This window comes from Brachyhypopomus gauderio, chromosome 8 (assembly GCF_052324685.1).
Source record: "Brachyhypopomus gauderio isolate BG-103 chromosome 8, BGAUD_0.2, whole genome shotgun sequence".
Taxonomy (NCBI): Eukaryota; Metazoa; Chordata; class Actinopteri; order Gymnotiformes; family Hypopomidae; genus Brachyhypopomus; species Brachyhypopomus gauderio.
This window is the reverse complement of record NC_135218.1, coordinates 10,475,123-10,492,774: the sequence shown is the minus strand read 5'-3', so window position 1 is coordinate 10,492,774 and position 17,652 is coordinate 10,475,123. Positions and strand designations below refer to the sequence as shown.

Below are 17,652 nucleotides of genomic sequence, written 5' to 3'. Positions count from 1 at the left end.
ATTCCTAATACTCCTGAAGGATATTTTGCGTGATAGATGACCTCTATTGAGTTGAGCTGAAGCAGCTAGTTCAAAGGAGATTAAACTGTGGTCAGAGATCTGAGGGTCAGTAGTAAGCAGGTTAACTAGAGACACCTGAGGGGTGGAACAAACCAGGTCTAAAATGTGACCATGCTTATGAGTAGCAGTGACAACATGCTGAGTAAGGTCAAAGCACTTTAACAAGTTTAGAAGATCAGTTGAGTGGGGATCACCATTCACATCAATATGTACAATAAAATCACCCAAGACGCAGATTGAAGTTACTCAGATGAAACTGCTTGTTTTCAGTATACAGTATATCAACTATGGCTCATATATGCCACACAATAGAGTAATTCAGTCAAACATGTTTGAGCCACAAACCAGAAATTTAAAGCTAAATGTACAGGGTCACCTACATCATTTGTGTCAGAAATAGTGATGGGCCGTTATCGGCGTTAACGTGCTTCGATGATGTGATACTCTTATCGAACGATATAAACAATATCGCCATTAATCTATTCTTAAAGTTGGGTTGGGAACTGGGTCAAAATGGGTAAGCAAACTATGATGACTGTAACGATTCTGTTGCGGACTTGGGTAAAGTATAGGAGGCCCTATGATAGCAGGAGGGCCAGGGAGTGTTTCAACCAGGGTGGCGTCGCTAGGAAATGCAACAGTCATGATGACCTCACTAGAGGGCGTTGCTGCCAGTGACATGGCATCAGTAAGCACGGCCGCCGGGAGAGCGTCGTCAGCAGGCGCGGCCGCCGGGAGAGCGTCGTCAGCAGGCGCGTCCAGAGGAACATTACGGAGTGGCCTGGTGGCCAAGGAGATGTCCAGAGGCATCGGGGCCAACGAGACGCCAGGGAGCGTGGAGGCCTGAGGGACGCCAGGGAGCGTGGAGGCCTGAGCAGTAGCTTCGGTATGCAGAGCCTCCTGGAGGAACTGGGTTGGTATTGAGGGAGCAGGCCAAAGAGCTGCCTCTATCTTTCTTCGTAATGTCATCAAACTTTTAACATGAATGAGTGGATCATCTGTGTTGGCCATGAAAGATCTATTCCTGAACTCCCCCACTACCATTGGATATGGAGAAAAACGTTTAAACATCAAAATAAAAAAGTCCTCTAAAGAAAACCCGGTCCCCTTCTCATCCAATTTTGTACTGAGTGTCTTTTTAGCCCAAACCAACGCCTTTCCGGTGAGAAACTGGCACAAAAACTGAATTTTAACATGTTCCGGAGGAGGAGAACATAACAAAAATTGAAAAAACAATCTACTTTGAAAAACAAAGTCCTCAACCGTCCCCTCTCCATTATATATCTTAGGGGGGTCACGCCGAGAGAGCAATAGGCATGGCGCACTCAGCCCCGTCGACAGGGGGGGGACAACCGGGTCTGTTGTCCCGGGCCCCAGCGCCAGGGGGGCCCATCAAAGAGCCCAGCAATTTATTTTTATTTAAAGTCTATAATTTTAAATAATCTTGAAATCTTTCATTACTATAACTTTCTTTACTCAAAATAAGCTAAATGGCTAAAATATATGTTTTTTTCTTACCTATCTGCATATATCCATTAAGTGCATACACCCCCGCCTCACACTGAAAAATGGTTTGATCCAGCACCGACTGTAGCCGGCTGGTACCCGCCCAACAGCGGGAAATACAGTGGTGGATTGTTAAAGTAAAGTAAATACAGAAATCTGGAGCGCAGAAAAGAAAGGAAAAACATTTACCTGACGAATTTTAATGTTGCATTGTGTTCCAGGTTTGAATAATGCTGAAATTTATGCTAAAGTACTTGAAAATGCTTGAAATTGTAACTACTTCGTTTCACAACAAATAGCTGTCTGACTGAACAGTTCCTGTATTACGTTAACAAATACGAGCCTCTTGTACGAGCAAAATCTTGTAAGTTTAACGTGCTGGGAAATATTGAAATGGACCTTTAAAGTGACGTACAAGTGCTTTAATTCCACCTTGTAAAGGTGTATGAACCCTGTGACTTTGTTCATTGCGCTGAAGCGCGGCGCGCGCGAAGTTAAAAAATTCGAGAGGTGCACGACCTCGCGAATCGACAGCGCGTGAGGCCCGGTGGCGGTGCCATTGCGATTACGTAATTTTCGCCGCGACGCGTCAAGTATAAACCAGTAAGCTGTCAGAAACAGCTTTGATGTGTGGCTATATTATATACTACAGAGGAAATTCAAATGACGTTATCGGGGGGGGGGACATGAAGCTTTCTTGTCCCGGGCCCCAGCAAGACTGTCAACGGGCCTGGGCGCACTTATTACTGGAATGTCTGTCAAATCAGTATTGGGTCTCTCGCTGTGTCCATTTGTAGGGCGATCGTTCTGTAACGATTCTGTTGCGGACTTGGGTAAAGTAGGACACAAACGCGTAGAGACCAGGGTTGCATTTGCAGTAGACCAGGGGTACTCAACTGGCGGACCGCGGTCCGGATCCGGACCCGAACGCAGTCCTGTCCGGACCCAATCTCATTCCTGATTAACTGGATACGGACCAAAACAAAACCGGAGCATTTATTTCAGGGCTATTGACAAAACACTCCGTCACGAGTGTTACGTTTGCCACCCCCGCTCAACAACTTACGTTCGCCACCCCCCTCAACAACTTAAAATAATAACGCCTGGTTGACGCTTCGCGAGCGGCGCGAGGGTCCGCGCGGCGAAAATGACGTAATCGCTGTGGCTCCGCGTGTGCGCGAGTGCCTCGCAAGGTCGTGCACCTCTCGAATTTTGTAACTTCGCGCGCGCCGCGCTTCAGCACAATGAACAAAGTCACGTTTTCAGGGTTCATACACCTTTATAAGGTGGAATTCAAGCACTTGTACGTCACTTTCAAGGTCCATTTCAATATTTCCCAGCATGTTAAACATAATTAAGTTAAATATTTATACATATACTCGAAATAATTCGCTTTTTATCTCATTATTTAATGGTTGTTTATTTTAAAAACGCCCAATCTTCACGTCTTCACGTTCTCTCATGTTTCGTCCTGGAATTACAAGAGGCTCGTATTTGTTAACCTAATACAAGAGAACTATTCAGTCAGACAGATATTTGTTGTGAAACCAAGTAGTTACAATTTCAAGCATTTTAAAGTACTTTACCCTAAATTCCAGCTCTTTTCAAACCTGAAACACACAGTTCGCGCAGGGTCGCGCGAGGTGGGTGGACGTTCGCCACCCCCCCCCCCCCTCCCCCCTCCTCAACAATTTACGTTCGCCACCCCAGCAACGGACCTCAGGTCACAGGTATCTGCCAAAATTGGACCGCGGACAAATTTAGTTGAGTACGCCTGCAGTAGACTGTATATTTAATTTAGAATCCAAAGACAGATGACCAATTAACAAACTCCCGACACGGTGACGAGACCGACGAGGCATTCTGGACAGACCACGAAACACTGGGATTACATCACCTTACTGTAATACCTCGATATAACAATATTAAGACAGAACAATGACATCTCTTAACATGGTGACTTGATGAACGAGGCAGTACATAATACATGTAACATGGCCAGTAACACTCTTTACATGACGACCAGATCACCGACAGTACATAACACATGCAACCTGGGCAGTAACACTCTTTACATGACAACTAGATCACCGAGGCATTTAAATAAACCACATAACATTATGGGCGGTAACAACTCTTTAAACGGTGATCAGATCAGCAAGACATTAGAAACAACCAGGTCAGTAGTCTTTGATAATTCGCGTGTGAAAGGGAGTAAATACCTAGATTTAGAAAAGACAAACGAAACTTTAACAGCAAATTATTTATTCACCCTCACTCGTCTGCAGTTGCGATTCACTTGGTGAAAGGTATCGCTAGTGTAATAGCTACCAGAGCATCCACATTTTTGTTGTCAATGTAGGCTTGGCTGGCAATTTAACCCAAAAAAGGGCCAGGGATCTCTTGCTTCTAAACAATAACCGAAGCTGTAGTCCAAAAAGTTGCTTTGCCATTCAGAAATGGTCTATTTTAATGTTGACATGTCTTAGATGCAGATGTCACAACAATGCAGTAAAGTAGAGCACTGTACATAGTTTTAGTCAAATAACATATAAAGGGCTCATCCGGGATTTGAACCCGGGACCTCTCACACCCGAAGCAAGAATCATACGACTAGACCAACGAGCCTACTAGTTCAAGATTTGATTTCTTATTTTGGCCTTTTGAGGCGTTTATTTAGGCTTTTTTGGCTCTTTTGCCTAGTGCACATTCTCAGTCTTGACTACACACATCTATGTATCACGCTTTTATGCACAAATCAGTTGGCATTTGGGCTGAAAAGACAGTAACACAATTCAACTCCTGGAGACTGTACTTGAAAACGTAATGTACCACACGTGCTAGGGAAAATACAGTCCCGGCTTGTCATGCTAATGTAAGAGCCAGATGTGCTAGATCTATGCTCTGTGGACACTGGCTTAACAGCAAATTATTTATTCACCCTCACTCGTCTGCAGTTGCGATTCACTTAGTGAAAGGTATCGCTAGTGTAATAGCTACCAGAGCATCCACATTTTTGTTGTCAATGTAGGCTTGGCTGGCAATTTAACCCAAAAAAGGGCCAGGGATCTCTTGCTTCTAAACAATAACCGAAGCTGTAGTCCAAAAAGTTGCTTTGCCATTCAGAAATGGTGTATTTTAATGTTGACATGTCTTAGATGCAGATGTCACAACAATGCAGTAAAGTAGAGCACTGTACATAGTTTTAGTCAAATAACATATAAAGGGCTCGTCCGGGATTTGAACCCGGGACCTCTCGCACCCAAAGCGAGAATCATACGCCTAGACCAACGAGCCTACTAGTTCAAGATTTGCTTTCTTATTTTGGCCTTTTGAGGCGTTTATTTTGGCTTTTTTGGCTCTTTTGCCTAGTGCACAGTCTCAGTCTTGATTACACACATGAATGTATCAAGCCCTTATGCACAAATCAGTTGGTATTTGGGCTGAAAAGACAGTAACACAATTCAACTCCTGGAGACTGTACTTGAAAACGTAATATACCACACGTGCTAGGGAAAATACAGTCCCGGCTTGTCATGCTAATGTAAGAGCCAGATGTGCTAGATCTATGCTCTGTGGACACTAACTTAACAGCAAATTATTTATTCACCCTCACTCGTCTGCAGTTGCGATTCACTTAGTGAAAGGTATCGCTAGTGTAATAGCTACCAGAGCATCCACATTTTTGTTGTCAATGTAGGCTTGGCTGGCAATTTAACCCAAAAAAGGGCCAGGGATCTCTCGCTTCTAAACAATAACAGAATAACTGAAGATGTAGTCCAACAAGCTGCTTTGCCATTCAGAAAAGGTCTGTTTAAACGTTGACATGTCTTAGAAGCAGATGTCACAACAATGCAGTAAAGAAGAGCACTGTACATAATTTTAGTCAAATAACATATAAAGGGCTCGTCCGGGATTTGAACCCGGGACCTCTCACACCCGAAGCAAGAATCATACGACTAGACCAACGAGCCTACTAGTTCAAGATTTGATTTCTTATTTTGGCCTTTTGAGGCGTTTATTTAGGCTTTTTTGGCTCTTTTGCCTAGTGCACATTCTCAGTCTTGACTACACACATCTATGTATCACGCTTTTATGCACAAATCAGTTGGCATTTGGGCTGAAAAGACAGTAACACAATTCAACTCCTGGAGACTGTACTTGAAAACGTAATGTACCACACGTGCTAGGGAAAATACAGTCCCGGCTTGTCATGCTAATGTAAGAGCCAGATGTGCTAGATCTATGCTCTGTGGACACTGGCTTAAGTATTCAGCTACATAGGACTTTAACCACGTAATTCAAAATTAGAACACACGCGGACATGAACCTTAATATAAAAACATTGACAGACAGGGAAATCAAAGGAACAAACACGGACAACGGCCAAACCTAACAGGGTTGCGAACTAGAAGGACAACGTTTCCCCAAAGGCAACGGCCAACCCCGAAGGAGACAGACACACGATAACCATAACAACATAACTTGAAATAACCAGAGACAGAACAGACAGATAAAGACTGAAACGAAGACTAAAGTGAATCGACTAAAATCTAGAGCACTGACAGACGGCACTGAACTGGACTGGACAACCTGGAAACGTGGAGGGCATGAAACAACGATCGCCAAAGACCGTGTCCTAACTAAGGATTTAAATACCCACTTATTTAAACAACAATGAGGTACAGGTGAGACCCATAATACCAAGGGCTGGAACTAGGCGGTGCAAAACACTAAAACCGACGAATAAACGCAAGTAAATGAGGGGGGGCGGAGTAACGCGTTACAATGACTTTCACCTAGATAGTTTAGCTCAGGTGTATTCCTAACCAAATTGCACAGTAGGGGGCGAGAGCGAGTTTTGCTTCATGGAAAATTCATTTTTAAGGAGCTTCCTAATGGAGACATTGACAAGACTAAAGTTGTTTGCACCTTATGCAACGTGGAATTAGTCTATTGTGGGAGTTCTACCAGTCTGAAGTACCATTTAAACGCAAAGCACCCGTTTGCTAATGCTGATGACGCTGGGTCAAGCACTGATGCAGCAGGTTATCGAGCCCTTGTACTAAATGTTGGCTTACATTTCAAATCTCATGTTTAGCTGAATAAACATGTTATCAACCCCTTTTAATGTACAGTATGTAGGCTTACAAATTCATGTTTGACTGAATATTAACTCTTAAAGTATGTAGGCATACAGTACTATTTTCACGTTTAACTGAATAAACCGTTGAACGCGAGTACATTTTATTGAGCATGTTTTTTTCTTCAAGTATCAAAGTAGAACAGTTTTCTCAAGCAGTTATTGATGCATTTAGGAAACAGGAGATGAGCCCCTGGTCTAATGCACCCTCTGTATTAAGAAACCCTTTCTCAAAGACTGACTTTTAGTCATTACTTGGGTAGCACGCATATTCTGAATGAGCCATTTTTGTCCAGATTAATCTAGATTAATTTTAAGATTTCAGTGAGATTAATCTAGATTTTTTAAAATGATCTATGCCCACCCCTAGTCAGAATGTATCACATGTTTGTATCAGCAAAGAATTTGACATATTTCTTTATACAACATTAGAAACATAGCTGGTACACATACGATTTCATCTTTGCTATGTTATCCAATACCTAATAATGTGTTAATGTTAGTCAACCTCGGTCCTGATCGCGAGTTCCAACAAGTTAGCTACCTTCTTAGCATCTGGTCGGGCCATTAGGAAGAGACGCTTTGGGCAGCACAGAAAGTACCTGGTGAAGGGCATCTAATTCATATCTAATATACTCTCTATACAGTATACTGCATGCATGTTTTGCAATCAGTACTTTTGCACTTTAATTAGTTAAGCACACCCTGCAACGCTCATATTTATTTAATATATATTTAAGTTTGGGACAGTGCAATTTTTCTAAATAAACTGCACCCATTTCCCCTGATCTTCAGTTCCTTTGGAAATACATTTAAGACACTCGCTTTCTCTTTTTTGCCATTTTGCATCTGAAAACAGAACACGTCTCTGCTGTCGTTTTAAGATTAATGAAACATTATGCAAATTAAGTGGAAAGCCCCGCCCTGTACATTTATGGGGTTGCTTCCTTAGGTTTGTGACTTGGAATAAAGGCAAATGATTGACTTGCCGTTTCATTTTTTTCAAAGAGTTAGGGTTATTGTAGGTATTGTACAAATTATTTCTACTGAATACTAATTTGGTAAAGCGGCGGCTTTTGGCCAGAGCAGGTACCAAAATCGGGGTGGAATTTTGCAGCTATTCACTAGCGTCTTGAAAGTGAAATTATGAACATGCAAACACTTAGACATGTGACTTTCTGCTGTGAGAACAGTCCAAAATGTTCACTCTCCCTGCATCGATCATTTCTTTGCAGTGATCCCATGAGTTTAAGTTACTACCTATTTTAGTAAGCATTGTCCACTGCAAGGGAATTTGATGTTGACCAGCATTATGTTACTGACTATCTTTCTCTGGAAGTGGTTTGCCCAAAACAACACTTTACATAACAAATCAAGTAGAGTCACTCTGCTCATACAGTTCACATGCACAGAATGGTACACAGGAGGAACATTGCTAATTCTGTTGGTAGTTTAGGGTGTTTTGTATGAGAATCTGGTGATGTGGTGCTTATGGGATGGTGCAGTGTCCAGGGGAGATGAAGATGGGGGTTGAATGCAGGGGTGTTGAGTGTCTCAAAGTGGCTGACGGGAGGTCAGTATAAATACAACACGATCCCATCCTGGAACACATTGTTCTTTTAAACCAAGGTATTTTTTTAATAATTCGGATCGTGTTCTTATTATGTTAATCATGTTATGCATATTATACATTTATTTAAATTGGTAAGAAAAAAGAGGAAATCATCTAACCACCCTTTAACTAAACCATTAACATCATCATCATGGTTATTATACCAGCATGAATATGAGCACAATCCATTAGAATAACTTATTCAACTTTAGCTGCGCTGTAGTTAGCTGCATGCAACATTAATGTATTTATTTCATGCCTATGGCCATTGTCATTGTACGTTTTTGCAATTTTAACTGCAGTATATTTGATGAGCACATTTTTCTCCCTTGTGTTTTCTGTGATGTGGAACGGAAGAAATTATATTAGAGCAAGACAAAGTAGAAGACAAAACTTCAGTAGTCCTTTTAACATGCCCTCTCCAACTCGCACCACTGAAAATTGCCAACAAGATGACAGTAACGAACATCATTGTAGCAGCAATGTAAGTTAACTAATGCAAGTTTCTGCATAAATTCCAATTTGAGTGTGCATATAGTGCTACATTTGGCTTTGCACTTCTAAACAACTTTGTCCACCGTAGTTTTTGCTGCAGAAAACGAAACTATTACGTCACAGTTCTTTCCGCTGCTTTGTTGAACACTTGTGCCATTCACTCTCCCTTCTAGATCCTCTAACACAGTTAATACAGTAATTAAGATGGCGTCAGGGGTTTCCTTGAGGGTAAATGGTGAGGCGCAGTTGGTGAGGGCATAGCCACAGAGAACGACCCTGATGAAGTGGACCTTGAGAAGGTGGGAGATGGAGAGGAACATGAATCTCCTCTTCGAAGTGGAAGAGGTTTGAATAGAAGAGGCATGTTACTTCAATGCTTTTGAATAGCAGGAATATAGAGCAAATGTCAGCAATGTCATTATATGGCCATTTGTTTTACATGTCAAAATAAAAGCCACTTTGGTCTTAATAAATAATTAGGTGGTGCCAGCTCTTAGCATGCTCTTGCATGCCTGGATATATGTTTCTGTGCTCAACACTGCGCTTTTGTCATGATGGCACCAGCTGAAGTGGACATCATACATGTGTATGTACCAAGATGCCTGTCTGGACATAGCCAAATGTGTCTTGTGGGTGAAGAGGGCAACCTTTTAAAAAGAGAGAACTTTTTTTTGCTGTTTTGTCCACATTATCAAAAACCTCCATTATGCATGAACACATTAAAAACAAATAAGTTAAAGTAAAAATATTACTGCAACAATGTATAAAAAAATCTTTCTTCGGACAGTCTGGGGGTTTTTTTAAATTAATTTTTTATATACACCAAAGCATGGTTTATAATACTTGTTATGCTATTAAGCTTTGTGACCGAGAACAGTATTTATCCCCAGCCAAATTTGTATGTTAGGTCTCCCCATTGTGGTCTCCTTGCACTCTAATTTGACAGATACCTTCCTGCCCCCCCCCCCCCATGTCTGCTCTCCGATGGGACGAGCTTCCCTTTGATCTCTGTGATACGAGTGCCATTGTTTGGATGGCTTTTAACTGAAGGCCTTGCATACAACACGGGTGTCGTCCGCTGGCTCTCTCTCCAGCTTATTGAAACTGGCGTCCTATGATGCTCAGAGTTTGAAGTGTTCATCATTTTGCATATGAGAATAAATCTGTCTGCAAGCAGCGCCTGTGTCATGAATCATGCATGCTCCTTTGGAAAAGCTGTGGTGTTGAGTTCTGAAGAAATTAATTCATGCTCGGGGGTGGAGAAAAGATACATCTGGGTGTAAATTGGCTTCGTCTGGAACGAGAGTGTAACAGAATTCATGCCTGGCTCCTTTGTGATCCATAGAGGATAGTTCGGTCTATCCAACCAACTCCTTTGGGTAACGCTCGATTCCCTTCAGGCTACAAACACCTGCTTGAATCTGTCATGTGCGCATGCGTGTTTGCACTGATCTAAGCTGAAAAGAAACCGCTCCTTAAACTTACTCGCAACAGCTTTAAAAACATGTGGCCATATGTTTGTATTTTAGAAGTAGCTGTTTCCTGCTGACTACATACATTATACAGTAGCTTATATAAAATCTTTAGTTCTTCTGGAAACACAAAAATAAAGCAGTTAGAGCCCGTCCGGTTCATGCTAACAGTTCAAATCAAAAAGCAAAAATATTTCATATTACACTATGGTATGTGCTTTGAAGTACAGTCTGGCACCAGTCTCTTTCATACACCAACTGACTATGAATTCCCACTTCATGGTGTCTGTTCATTATTTAACATGAGAGGTCACACACGCTTAATATGATTCAATAAGCTAATTTTATTATTTTTTAAATATTAGTGTGATTTTAATACATAGTATTTTAATATTAATTAATGGTTAATGTCCAGACCTTCATCATTTTCATTTAAGCACCCAGCATCTTCCACAATATGGATGTAACATGCATGCCATTTCATTCCCAGTGACTGCAGAGGTACCCACGGTGTTCACCTTCTATGCCAACCTCTCTATAGTGGTTCAATTACCCCTATGCTTGACAATCCACAGTGCATTAAAGGGTTTCTCTTGTTCATGTACACACACACACACACACACCTCTGTACAAGTAACTCGTTATGTTGTTTGTCGTGGAACTGGTGTGTTTAATTATCTCCTAATGTTGTTTACAATCAATTTGTTTTCTATAGAGCTCAATTTCCAAGTGCTGTTTTGACCAAAAAAACTCATTAATTTTGCCACTGTTCTGTTGTAATCACTATGGAGATAATGATGGTTCAGGACTCAAGGTGTTTGTAATTAGACCACGAAAGCCCTTCAAGACGAAGACGGTGATGTGTAGATACAGTATTGTATCAATATTTCCATTCAGCATTTGTCATGTTTCACTTAGACATTCACAGTGAGGATGTTTTTCTAACAGAAATGAAAGGAAGTGGTGGAACGTACCTCAGGTGTGTCTTTACCGGGCTTGGTTTATCATAAGAGTGGAAGAGCAAGTGTACAAACTGAGGAGATTTGAGTTTTTGCTCCGCTACCAATATGTCTAAAGATCAAACCCCACAGAGACGCCTGCTCAGCCTCCTCAAGCAGTCGTCTCTGTGGTCGGGAGGGCTCGCCGTCTAAATGACGTTCCTCTGTACGTCCTTCCTCTGTTACTGCTGCTCATATAAAATCAGTGGTGAGAGACGCAGAGTGCCAGTGAGCACATTATCTCCATACTTAAGGTCATGTGAGTGGGTACTCGGGGAGGCGTAGGAAGTGACCTATGACCCTTGACCTCATCCTGAACATCCTGGGGGTGACTGTCACAGGGACAGTTGATTTCAGGATTAACAGGGTTGTAATGCTCTCACTAAAAAAGAAAGCGTTGTGATTTTTGTCTGAGATGCCGGCTGAGATCTTGTATGATTAGAGGAGTGAGGGGGCGGTGCCTCAGTAAGCAGGTTTGGGCAGGAGTGTGAGAGACATGAGGGAGGTGAAGAGATGTGTGCGTGACTGATTTTGTAACGGAGCACTGCAGGCAGCTTTGAGTAGGCTTGAACTCACTTCTGTACACTTCTGTAGGCAGTGCCAGGATCATAGCAAAAATGTGTTTCCCTATGGAGATTAATATATACAGTAAACAGATTAGCACCAACCTACACAGTCAAGTCAGCAAGTGTAAACAGATATCCTAATGACAAGAGAAGAAAGCCAGCAATGATAGTATGTCAGGACAGATGGGAAATTCCTGGTTAGTGACCAGGTAATTTGGATACAGGCTAGAACCCAGAATGAGTCATTATGGCCATAAGCCAGGGACATGACACTTGGTGCACTAGGGAGCAGCCTTCATCGTGACCTCTCTCTGACCTTCGTGACCACTCTGTGGTCATTTATGTTTATTAATAAACCATGACTTTGAAATGTCCCAAGGTATTTAGATGACAGCCTCTTTATATCCTTGATAGAAAACAGTCTGTGATGTCAACATCAACATCTGCTTGCATGTTTAAGCGTTTTGGGAGGTAGGTTAAGGATTAAGTTGAGTTTAAATCTTCTCTAATTTTCAATCTTTCTCTCTCAGCTCTTTTCACGGAGGTTCCTCATGACATTGTCACTCAGAGTGGTCAGGATGTGGAAATGGCCTGCTCTTTCAGAGGGGCCGGATCCACCTCGGTCTCCCTGGAGATCCAGTGGTGGTATCTTCGCCACCACAGGGAATGGGCCGAGAAACCTGCATGGACAACTAACCAGGTGAGTATATGTCACATTTATACTACTGTGGTTCTGGCTTTCACACTGTGCAACTTTTGTGTTCCATTTATCATTTGGTTTTAATCCATTACGAGAGCATTGATGTGAAAAAATTATCATCTTTTTTTTCTGCAGTGAAACTGCAGTGTTTTATTAGGGACAAGAGCTGACACTACAACACAAAATAAAACTACACTTCCATGCTCTCCCACACCGTGTGAATGAATAATAACCTGAGACAGCTGGCAGGGGCTCCACCCCACAATTCCTGATTAATGCCCAGAATACAGTATCATCTAGGCTGGCTGATTTCCCCAGAACATTTGAACAGCGACCAGCCGGAGTCGTGCTGAGACAACACCACACAATTAGCCCCGGCAGGAGAGAGGAAATGGCTTCAGACTAACTAACTAACTTGTTGGTAGTTGTTTCCCTGATGTGTTTTATTTAGCATCTTCTCCTCATTCTAACATTCAGCAAATCCTTCTTCATCTTTCTCCATCTCCGCTGTTTAGGTTGTGTCCAATGAAGACGTGCCCAGGGATGCTACTAAAATAAGCGTGAGTTCAGAATAATTTGCTCTTTTGGGAATGCGTACAGTAGACGATTGCCATTGGCCATGCTGACTGATCTGTTCGTTGGTCGACTAGTGTGAGAAGAGACAATATAAAGAAAGCAGTCGTTCCAACCGATGTTCCGGAATGTCCCGTCACAATGGGCAGGGCGATGTAGAGCTCCGTCTGTCACAGCTTGCTCACGCGGTCCCTGTGTAGCTCATGCGGCTTTAAGTGATGTTTCTAAGGTGCAGAGCTGAGCAGTACACGCGGGGGCCGCACTCAGCCCCCTGCAGTCCACGCCGTTAGTCTTCCCCTCCAAACATGCACGACCGCTTGGCGGTGTCGCACGGGTCCGTTTGAAGAGCTGCCGCAGAGGTCGTGGAAAGTGTCCGAGTCATCGTCCGGCCTAGCTGATGGCATTGTTGAGCAAGCTTGACTATGAGACCTGAACCAATTCGGTTTCCAGTCTCGGAATCCATTTAAGTTCGATGTCAGTGTTAATGCAATTCACTTTGCCATGAAAACATAATAAATAACAATATTGCAAATGCGGGAGATTAGCTGAATATTCTTAATTGATAACAGATCATTAAGGTAACACATGGTGGATTACTGGAAAGCCTGGTATTAAAAATTGACCACTAGCCCCAAAGCATTATATTAATTGACTTTTAATTAACAAATATAAAATGAACATTGCAATTGCAACATAACAGCATACACGTTTACATTTACTATGCTAAAATGCATAGACTTAGAAGATCTTTGGATTGGATTGACCAAACAAACTGGAAAATAACTATTATTACACTAGAGTTGAATCTGAGGAATCTTGTACCTTGAACTGTAGGAAGTGGCTGAAACTAAAGTGATGGTCATAACACATCAGTTGTCAAAGTAGAAAATGCCTAGGAAAAGTATGGTTTGAAAACATCTTGTTTTCTGCTTATGTGAAGGTGGTGAAGGTGGCTGGCAGCAACATCTCCCACCGCCTCCGCTTGTCCAGCGTCAAGCCCGCCGACGAAGGCACGTACGAGTGCCGCGTCATTGACTTCAGTGACAATCAGGCCCGGCACCACAAAGTCCGAGCCTACCTTCAAGTGCAGCCACCAGCCCCTGGTGTAAAGCTCAGTGAGGAGGTCCAGGACCTACCAGCTGGAGGTTACCAGCTCCACACCCAGGAACACGATCTCCACTATGGGAGCCATCACTCGCATAAGGGGTACGGTGAGCTCAGAGAGGGGGAGACGCTGGAGAAAGAACAGCAGGAGCTGCACGGAGACTACAGGCAACATCAGAAGGATCATCACAGGGGTCGACATAGCGGCCGGGGTGATGAAGGGGAGAAGGCTCCTTCTGCTGTCCACCATGGAGAACATTATCAAAGAACCCCTCAGAATCTCCATGAGGAGGACTACCTTCAGGTCAACAAACAGACACAGGCATGGAAAAAGGGTCAGGCAAAAAGCCACCAATCAGAGGCTCGGGGCAGCAAGGGACATGATACAGAGAATGCCAATGATTGCTCAACTGATGGCTGCGTGCTCTAGAGTCAAGAGGGAGTGACTGAAGAAAACAGTAAGACTTTTGTGAATGGGTAGAGTCAGAAGAAGGAAGGACAGAAGAGGAGGATGGGTCCGAGAGAGGGAGCAAAAGGACTGCATGTGAAGGCATCTTCATAAGAATGTTTATGATCTCAAGAAGTGGACAGACTTGAGCTGTGTGTGCTACATGTTACTACAGGATCTCTCTGTTTATGCCGCCATGCTTTTGGTCCTCATTGCATTTTTGAACATACCTGTTATTTATTTATTTATTTATTTTTCTTAGCTGATTTGGACAGACTGGGTAATGGACATCTTTTTGCTGTACCATCACCATTTGGATGTTTTGAATGTTTTGTGTGTGCGTGTGTGCGTGCGGACGCTCGTGCACCTATGTGTGGTTAAGATGATGTGTGTACTATGTACAGTACATTTTTTGCAACAAATCAACCCAATTTCCAAATTAGATTTTGCATTCACCAAAGGTTCAACGAACAGAACTGCAGTATGGCAGTTTTTGATGTTTTCCGCTTTCATTTTGTGAGTAAAAACATGCGTGCCTCTCTTTTACTCTGTTCTGCTTTGATGTTTTCAATTAATGTATAAATTCTATACATTTCTAAATACGTTTTGTGTGTTGTTGTAGAAGGAAGAAATACCCCTTGTATTATTAAATAAATCATGTTAACTTACAAGGAATTGTGTTTTTCTTTTTATCATTTTATATGTTCAATATCACCATTATTCTGTCTGTTAATTCGGGCTTTGACAAGTACTTGGTCTTAAATTTGAATTGGAAATCATTAATAATGAAGAAAGTGAGCACGTGTATGCTAAGTGCATTTGTCAGCTTACTTGAACTCTGTTCCTAACACACTGAACCTGGTGCACTGGTGCCTCCTTCAGGACAAATAAAAAAATGCAACCAGACCATCATCATCCCAAACTGCTAACACATTTAATAAGTGTAAGGATGGACTGTATTAGTCACTGAATTTGAAGAGTATGAGCTTGTTAATAAATGAATTCTCACTCAGCATATATTAACTAATAAATGTTCACTCATTATCTAATAAAGGAATTCTTCCTTAGGATAATCACATTAAAATAACATGTTTTGTGTGACCAGTCTACTCAATAATCAACAGTATATTGTGCATTATCCATACTGTAATCTGTGTTAATCAATATAATTAACTTTTTCTTTTTACAGTGTGGATGTAAAACCCTGTGCAGTTCATTCTTGACACAAATGAGACATTACTACTCAGGTCCAATGTGATGCCCCTTTTATTTACAATGATCAGAACACCTGCAGAGGTGTGTGTCCTACATCTGAGAAACAAACAACATGAAGGTTAAATGTATGTTGAAGATCCTGACCATCCCACACACTGAGCTTGAGTTTCTTTACTTTGTTTTGGGGTCAACACCATTATATTGGACCCCCGTTTGCCTTCAGAACTGCCTTAATCCTTCATGGTATAGATTCAAAAAGGTAATGAAAACATTCCTCAGAGAGTCTGGTCCATTTTGACATGATGGCAAGACGTGTTATCCTGCTGGAAGTAGCTATCAGAAGATGGGTACACTGTGGTCATAAACAATACTCAGGTAGGCTGTGGCGTTGACACGATGCTCAATTGGTACTAATAGGCCTAAAATGTGCCAGAAAAATATCCCCCACACCACTGCATCTCCACCACCAGCCTGAACTCTTGATACAAGGCAGGATGGATCCATTCTTTCATGTTGTTGACGCCAAATTCTGACCCTATCATCTGAATGTCACAGCAGAAATTGAGACTCTTCAGACCAGCAAATGTTTTTCCAATCTCCTATTGTCCAATTTTGGTGAACCTGTGTGAATTGTAGCCTGAGTTTCCTGTTCTTAGCTGACAGGAGTGGCACCCGGTGGGGTCTTCTGCTGCTGTAGCCCATCCACCTCAAGGTTCGACGTGTTGAGCATGCCTCGGTAGTAATGACTATGGTAGTAACGATAGTAATGGTTATTTGAGTTACTGTTGCTGTTCGAATCAGTCTGATCATTCTCCTCTGACCTCTGGCATCAACAAGGCATTTGAGCCCACAGAACTGCCGCTCACTGGATATTTTCACTTTTTCGGATCATTCTCTGTAAACCCTAGAGATGGTTGTGCGTGAAAATCCCAGTAGATCAGCAGTTTCTGAAATACCCAGACCAGCCCATTTGGCACAAAAAACCATGCCACATTCAAAGTCACTTAAATCACCTTTCTTCCCCATTCTGATGCTCGATTTGAACTGCAGCAGATTGTCTTGGCCATGTCTACATGCCTAAATGCATTGAGTTGCTGCCATGTAATTTGCTGATTCAACATTTGTGTTAATGAGCAGATGATGAACAGGTCTACCTAATAAAGTGGCCATTGAGTGTATGAATTTATGTATGTACGTATATATATATATATATATATATATATATATATATATATATATATATATATATATATATACAGTATATTCACCAGCATGTTCAAACCACAGATAATAAAAAAATAAGGAAATAGTCTTGTAAATGGTTCACCATCTCTTTTCATGTGGAAAGTGAATATTCCAGTTTGTTAAACTTTTACACTCAATTATGGGTGCACATGCGGGCAGCCACCCAGACAGGCAAAGAAGCATCATCAATACTCTAGATTAACCTCAGAATACAGCTAGAAAATGCATCATCCCTTACTGATGTAGCTATGGGTGGGTAATGGTGTTTAGTGTGACCTCCCTTGGCAATAAGCATATCCTGAACTCGTTTGGAGAGATTGTCCTGATGTTTTCTGGGTTTTCTTTTCAGTTTTTTGTAGTTCATACAAACATATTCTAAAGAGACTATGAAATTGTCATATATTCTCATTACCATTGCTCAATTTCAACTTTTGCACAGTACTGTGTACATACTGGGGCCTATAAGATCCTCATTAAATACCAGTGGACGTCCTAAGCATCATTATTCCTTCTCA

At 42.0% G+C, this 17,652-nt stretch overlaps 1 protein-coding gene and 3 non-coding genes across 4 annotated transcripts in view; 1 reads left to right on the top strand and 3 right to left on the bottom strand.

The window, feature by feature from the left end:
- vstm2lb (V-set and transmembrane domain containing 2 like b) overlaps positions 1-15,336 on the top strand; it is a 33,769-nt gene extending 18,433 nt beyond the window's left edge. The window contains exons 2-4 of the mRNA XM_077014328.1: positions 12,383-12,552; positions 13,068-13,112; positions 14,066-15,336. Of these exons, the coding sequence (XP_076870443.1) occupies positions 12,383-12,552; positions 13,068-13,112; positions 14,066-14,659 (809 nt within the window). The 3' untranslated portion in view covers positions 14,660-15,336. The remainder of the gene's footprint in view (positions 1-12,382; positions 12,553-13,067; positions 13,113-14,065) is intronic.
- trnap-cgg (transfer RNA proline (anticodon CGG)) lies at positions 4,123-4,194 on the bottom strand. The gene has a single exon. It is a non-coding gene; the product is annotated as a tRNA-Pro (tRNA).
- On the bottom strand, positions 4,792-4,863 carry trnap-ugg (transfer RNA proline (anticodon UGG)). Its single transcript has one exon. It is a non-coding gene; the product is annotated as a tRNA-Pro (tRNA).
- On the bottom strand, positions 5,469-5,540 carry trnap-cgg (transfer RNA proline (anticodon CGG)). The gene has a single exon. It is a non-coding gene; the product is annotated as a tRNA-Pro (tRNA).
- Positions 15,337-17,652: the final 2,316 nt, after the last annotated feature.